The sequence below is a fragment of the Phacochoerus africanus genome, chromosome 9 (genome assembly GCF_016906955.1).
Source record: "Phacochoerus africanus isolate WHEZ1 chromosome 9, ROS_Pafr_v1, whole genome shotgun sequence".
NCBI lineage: Eukaryota > Metazoa > Chordata > Mammalia > Artiodactyla > Suidae > Phacochoerus > Phacochoerus africanus.
Genome location: NC_062552.1, coordinates 30,976,614 through 30,983,260, shown reverse-complemented (window position 1 = coordinate 30,983,260; position 6,647 = coordinate 30,976,614). Strand labels below are relative to the sequence as shown.

At 58.0% G+C, this 6,647-nt stretch overlaps 2 protein-coding genes across 6 annotated transcripts in view; both read right to left on the bottom strand.

The window, feature by feature from the left end:
* Positions 1 to 1,152: 1,152 nt before the first annotated feature.
* Positions 1,153 to 3,977, bottom strand: ZBTB9 (zinc finger and BTB domain containing 9). Its single transcript, XM_047796589.1, has one exon. It carries the CDS (start codon positions 3,549 to 3,551, stop codon positions 2,145 to 2,147), a length of 1,407 nt encoding a protein of 468 aa, XP_047652545.1. The 5' UTR covers positions 3,552 to 3,977; the 3' UTR covers positions 1,153 to 2,144.
* An 800-nt stretch (positions 3,978 to 4,777) lies between these two features.
* SYNGAP1 (synaptic Ras GTPase activating protein 1) overlaps positions 4,778 to 6,647 on the bottom strand; it is a 30,374-nt gene continuing 28,504 nt past the window's right edge. For all 5 annotated transcript variants that reach the window (XR_007136928.1, XR_007136930.1, XR_007136931.1 and 2 more), the window contains one exon: positions 4,778 to 6,642. The gene's annotated coding sequence lies outside the window, so the exon portion shown is untranslated. The remainder of the gene's footprint in view (positions 6,643 to 6,647) is intronic.

Genomic DNA, 6,647 nt, shown 5'->3' with positions numbered 1-6,647 from the left:
GGACCTGAGGCTGAGTTCTCTCCTGGGAAGTTTTATCTTGAGATGAGTGACAAAGAAATGACCGACAGGGTCATCGTCCCAAAACATACGACCTGAAGACTCCCCCAGGAGTTCCTGCTTGAACCCCTGGATGACTCAGGTCTTATTCTTCCAAAGATTGGTCTTCAAGCCATTCCTCCCACTTTGGGTGCACCCCACATGCTTCCAATTCCTGTTTTGATAAGGCTAGTCAGCCATTGCTTGCAACCCAAGGATCCTGGCCCCTGGATGTAGTCACCTGCAGAACGTGTGCCAAGATGACAGGTGGGTGGCAGTGCAGCAGACCCAAGATTGGCAGCCCTCATCCCCAACCCCTCTCTCAATGCAGTCAGTCCTCACCACGGGGATGGTCCCACAGCAGGGCTCCTCAGAACCGCTGACAGATCCCAGCCAGAATTCACCTTCTCAGCCATGAAGTCACATTTTTTTAACCCCTCTAGGTTCCATACCTAAGAACTTTTGAGGACCACGATTAAAGGCCATCACTCCTGGCTCTACGGTGACTTCAACTACTGTTTACCAGTTCCACCACCCACACCCATCACCATACTCTGGCAGTGGAGTTCTCTGTGAACCCTCTGGTGAGCCCGAGCAGGTCTCTGCTCGGTCTGCTCTGGACCACCACAGTGGCTTGTGCTCTATCTGTCTAGCTGTGCTACTGAGAAGGGAGTAGAACTCAGGGTCCAGTGCAGCGTCGTGCACGAAATGTGAACAAACCAGACAATAACCAAACCATAGACATCATGCACGAAGTCAGGGGACATTGGGCAGAGATATGCGAACCCACCCCTTTAAAAAAAAAAAAAAAAAAGACAGAGGACCAGTTAGGAGGTACCTACCACCCCGCCAAAATTTTTTTTTTCAATTAATGAACTAATTAAACAGTTCAGACTCTGCAAAATAAGGCAACTTACCAGAGGCTATTCAGTGGCAGGTCAGGGTAGAGCATCTGGCCCACTCAAGTCCAGGACAGTGTTCTCTGCACCAGCCTGACACCATCCCATTCTTCCCCTGGCAACATGACCCAGCTGCATAAGGAATACATCCAAGTCCTTGCAGCTCTGTTCTCACTGTCTCTCCCACATAAATGACTCAGTTCAGTTCACTGTCAGCTTTGATTTCAGGGCAAAGTTTATTTGAAGAAATTAAGACACCTACACCAATCTCCCCACTCCAATATCTACCCTTCTACCTGTCCACCAAGGGCTGTCGCGTGTGGGTGGGACGGAAGGAGAGGGGCTATGGTCCCGCTGTGCAATTATTCTCTAGTTTTCAGCATGCGCCATCTCAGCCCTGAGTCCCTCTGACCGTGACCACTTGTTCAGAGCAGTGGTGCAACCCCTGAGATGGTCAGGGGCCACCTCCTGAGTCCCCTGATCACATTCCAGTCACCGTGATCACCTGAGTGATCAGGGTGGTCAAAGGCAGAGAAGAGGCACAGACTGTAGAGGGAGTGCCCTCCGCTAAAGACTGTTCTAAGTGACCCGCAAAATGCTCGACTGGTTAAAGTGCTCAACTACAACGTACAGAGACAGGTGTTGGAAAAGTTCCTACTGGTGAGAACACAATTGAGGATCTAAAGAGCTCATGGAAAGATACGACAAAAGGAGGATATCAAAAGAACTCTACTCACATAATTGCCGCAATGATGAGGGAGGAGAGCTTAGCACTTAGTCTCTGAATTACCAGGACTCTGAATCAAATGTATCTCTGGATGGAGACCAGCTCCTTTAACTCAAAAGAGCGTGAATGAAACATTTACCATTACGGTTTTCTGCTCTAACTCTTCTCTCATTAGATCAACTACTTTGAAATACGATTTCCTGCATGAAACTATAGCATGGACAAGTGATCAATTTACGAATGGCTATAAGCCGTTTTCCTGTAGGATAGTCAGCAAGAACCCGGGCTGAGAGAAGGAACTGGAACTTCCAAATCTGCCAGGTTGACGCCCACACCCAAGACCATGGGGCTCATTAATTATCTACCCTTTGGGCATGATTAATGAGACCCCAGACTGGGGTGCCAGGGTAGTGAGGATAAGCAGGGGCTCCATCAGCAGCAGGGGCTCCCTTGTCCTGGGAGTCAGCACACAGCCTCAGCAGTCACTTGTACGTCCAGTGAGCAGTGGCCCAGCCCTGGCCCTTGCACAGGTCTCGGTGGCGAAGGAAACAGGCATGCACTCGGAACCGACGGCCGCAGTGGGGACAGGCGTGCAAGGCTCCTGCGTGGGTCTTCATGTGCTCCGTCAGATGGTGCTTCAGCTTGAAGCGCTTGTTGCAGACGCCACAGCCAAAGGGCCGAAGGCTGAAGGTCAGCATGATGTGCCGGTCACGCTTCGGCTTCACGGCAAACCGCTTCCCACACAAACAGCCAAAGCGCTTTCCATCTGCAGGGGGTGCCCCCCCCAGCTTCACAGGCCCATGCACAGCCTGCCCTGCTCCCCCAGGGCCTGCGCCCCCCGACAGGATTTCATTCCCATGAAGATCCACCGGCTTCCAGGATGGACCTCCTCCTCCAGATGTTGACCCTGCGCCTGAGGGCAGCAAGAAGCCCAGCTCCCCGTTCCCTTCCACGTCCCCTGCAGGAAGCACTCCGGTCTCTTCCTTCGATCCTCCAGATTGCGTTCCGCCTCCTACTATCTCCTCCTTGGGCTCAAAGGGTTCCTGCTTAATGTAGAATATCTTGGGGGGCAGCGCAGTGTGAGGGGCAGGAGGCTCCAGCAGAGCGCTGTCGCCCTCTGGAAGCCTGCGTGGAGTACTGGATGTGGGCAGCGGGTGGGATCCAGGAGGGCGGGGAAAGCTCCCTGATGCTCTTGGAGGCTGCTGAGTCTGAGAGGATGCTGCCGACCTCTGGCCCTCCTCTTCCTCCTCTTCTTCCTCCTCCTCCTCTTCCTCCACTTGAATCTGCAACACCTCTCCCAGTTCACTGCCGTCCCCTACGACGGGGCTCTCGGTAGAAGCGGAAGCCTGCGCTGGGGTCTGGAAAGAGGAAGAGCGAATGCACCAGCCTCCTGGAGAGGCTGTGGTGGAAAGAAGTGCGTGGAAAGGGGTGGCTGCCCGGGCTGAAAGTCCACCACCTGAGTTCTCTAGTTCTTTAAGAATTTCTGAGCACTGATCTACTACCTGCCACATCTGGAGGCCACTGGCCACAAGCAGATGGGCTGGGAGGGCATCCAGTGGCAGACGGAGGCGCCCTGAATAAATGAGCTGCAGCAGCCCCTCGAAGGCATCGGCTTCAATGACACTGGGCAGAGTGAGCCGTGGCGCATCCCCCAGAAGCAGCTTGTCATGGAAGTAAGGAGAGGCAGCCGCCAGCACTGCTTTGTGTGCCCGAAGCTCGCGGCCCTGAACCAGGAGGGACACGTCACAGAACTTCCCCTCCAGCCGGTGGCGGTTCAGGGCTTCCAGCAGCAAGGAGCTGTGCTGGGGGAACTCGATCTGGATCGTCCGCGGGGCGGGGTTGCAGGCGGGGGAGGGGGCCCCGGGAGGCACAGGCGTCGAGGCAGCCATGGCCTCGTGGGGAAGAGATCTCCGAGGGTCGCGTACAGGCGACGGGGCAGGCCGGCGCGGGACGGACGCTAGGGAGGAGAAAAGGGTCGCGGGAGCCGTGCTGGGGGCACCGCGTCTCCCCGAACGCCCCCGCACTGCCCCGCAGAGGAAGCCAAAACAGTCTCCACGCCAAAGCACCGACCGCGGCTTTAACCTCAAGGCCTGGGGGGGATGAATCCTTCGGCCACGAGCCGGGATCGCCGGCCGGGTCGGCTCCCGCCCGCCGCTTCGCTCCCACTCGCGCGCTCAGACTGCCCGGCTCCCAGGCGGGCGCCGCCGGGAGACCACGAGCGCCGGCCAAGTTCCCGCCGCCACGCCCCCGCCGCTACACACGCGGCCCCGGCGGCGTCCCGAGCGCCTCTACAGCCACCTCGCCGCCCCGACCGGAAGTCGCCGCCTCCCCGCCGGACGCCGACGCAGAGGGCGGGGCCGGAGCTGCAGCCAATTGGGGAGCGCCAACCTACAAGCCTCGCACTGATTGGTTGTACGGGAGAGGGCGATGAGGGTGGGAGACCGCGGCTTCCACCCGGGCGGCAGGTCTGGAGGTCCAGCCGCAGAACGGCGCACCCCGACGGAGGGAGCGACCCGGGAGCCTTTCCGGTAATTAGATGTAGCGCCCTCCTCCTGCAGGTGCTGAGAGGGCGCGACTAAGTGGCACCCGCAGTATGGGCTAGGGAATGCTCCCCATCACCCTGTACCCTCCCCCCCGGCCACCTGCGAGGTAGGTGTTGCCAATCCTGGGTCTCCTCGGGGGAAATCGCGAGCGGCGGGCCTGGGGTTGGAACCCAGATCCGCCAAGGAACCACGGTCTTTTCCCCATTACGCACGGGAGCATTCTAACCAGCAGTTAAATAAATTTCCCTTTCTAGGTGATTGTTTTGAGGTGTGCGTAAACATATACCTGGCATCTTTTATGAGGGAATGCTATGTTCCTTGACCTCTTTACTCGGGTTAAGTGGCGCAGTGGTGAGGGGAGATGGACTGGGTAAGCTGGGCCAGTGCAAAGCCCCCTCCCTCAGACAGTAAGTCTCCTCGCTGGTTGGGATAGGGATATCCTAGGGGAAGCCTGTGGCACCACGCAGGGACATACAGTTGCTCCCAGGCTGTCAACTTTCCCTTCAAAAAGCAGATCCTATCGCTCTGCTGGTCCTCCTAGAGGTCCCGGCCTAGGAAAGTCAGCGCAGCGATAAAAGAACAATCTCCGTTTATTAAACATGATTTTTCTGTTTCACCACACACTCCAGAAAAAAAGGAAATGGGGCTGGGAGTGGAGAAAAAGAGGCAATGGTGGGGGATAGAGTAGTCTGGGGGTAGGGTGGGGTGGGGAGGGAGAACGAGAAAACAAAATAAAACAGGTAGGAAGAATATCTCCTACCCTTAGGGTGTGGGTGGGGAGGAAAGTCTGGGGGGCAGGGGGCCAGGAAGCTCTGTACAGAGGGGTCGCCCCCAGCCCACACACACACACCCCGGATATGTACAGTACAAACCCCAGATAATTACAACAGCCAAAGAGAAGAGGAAGGGGGAGTCCAGGGGTAGGATCTGAGGTTGGGAAAGCGAGGAAAGGGCACAGGGATAAAATTTCACATATTTACAACTTTTATATAAGTATAAATTTGGCCCCGGCTGGGTGTAGGTGTGTAGGGGATGGGACTGAAGGGGAACTGTCCATACAAAAGAAAGAAGAGTGGAGTCTGGGAAGAGTCTCAATACCAAACGCAAGAAGGGGTGAGGGACTAGGCTGGGGAGGGGGCGGCAGTCGGGGAAAAGGGGATGCCAAGGAGGGGCCTCTTCCCTCCTGTGACCTAGCCCCCCCAAACCCCATCCACCCTACCTCCCCTATCCCGCCAGAGAGCTATGTACAGAGAAACACCGAAAAATTGTGGAGCTGGCGGGAGGGAGGAGGAAGGGGATTGGGGGGGGGAGGATGAGAGGGAAGCCCAGCCCTGTCCTGCCTCCCCCCCGGGGACAGAGTCATGGAAGGGGTCCCCCAACACCCCTCCTCCAACACAAGTTCCCCCACCCTGGGGGAGAGAGACATGGCTTTTCCTAGAGTAAGTTCCCCCTCCCCCTGGGAGTAGAGACCAAGCAGAGAGGGGCAGGGGCAGGGGGGCTGTGTGTGCCAGGGGAGTTCTCCCCCACAGACACCCCTTCCCAAACCCTAACCCCTCACCCTAACCTCAACTGTGCCCCACCCAACACACTGGGGGAGGGGGGGGCATAAGCCCCCTCACCCCGCTCTGGGACCAGCCAAGAGCAGATCAGGTATGGGAAGAAGGGGAGACCACCCCCATTCCCCCCTGGCCGCCCCCTCCCTGCCCCGGTGGCCCCTCCACCCCATCTGGGTTCTGGGTGGGGAGGGAGTAAATTTGAGAGTGGGAAGAGGAGAAGGGGTTTGTGCGTGCTGAGCCCCCCCAGACGCTCCTGAGAAATCAAGGGGTAACAGGGCCCCCTCACCCGGGGTCCCCTCCCCATAACAAGGGGGACAGGGGAGGCCAAAATGGGGCGGTGGAGGGGAGTTAGATTGTCAGCTCTGGTTACTGCTAAAAAATCACCCTGAAGTTGAAAGTTTGGAGGTGCCATGCCCCCAGGGTGGGGCGAGGGTGTCCCCCAGTGCTCAGGGGACTAATGAGGCAGAGGATGGGGATAGCACCCCGGAGTGAAGGGGTCTGTATGGGGTAGGTGGTGTCCTGGGGGTCAAAGGGGCAGCACCCCAACAGGAAGGAAAAGGGGGCAGCCAAGGGTCCCTGCTCTCCCTCCTGGAGATGGTGCAGTGGGGGTGGGGCCAGGTGCCCCCAGGGGCCCTTCAGGGAGGCAATCCCGAGGTCCCTCGGCGACGTCCGGTCCTGGTGGTGGGTGCTGCTCCAGGGTGGGGTGCACGGGGAGCCTGTGATGCTGGGTGGGCTAGTGTTCTGCGGTGTTTCGGAACTCGCCGTTCTCGGTGATCTGCAGCCGGGGTGGGGGGGGGCGGGGCTGGGGGGGCCAGGCCGTTCCAAGGGGGTGCCAGCGTCACACGCGGGTTTGCTGGACCCAAGGGGGGAAGCTGCCTCTCCTGCA

Coding starts and splice junctions, on each gene's coding strand:
- ZBTB9 (XM_047796589.1), bottom strand. CDS start 3,551: ATGGCTGCCTCGACGCCTGTGCCTCCCGGGGCCCCCTCCCCCGCCTGC.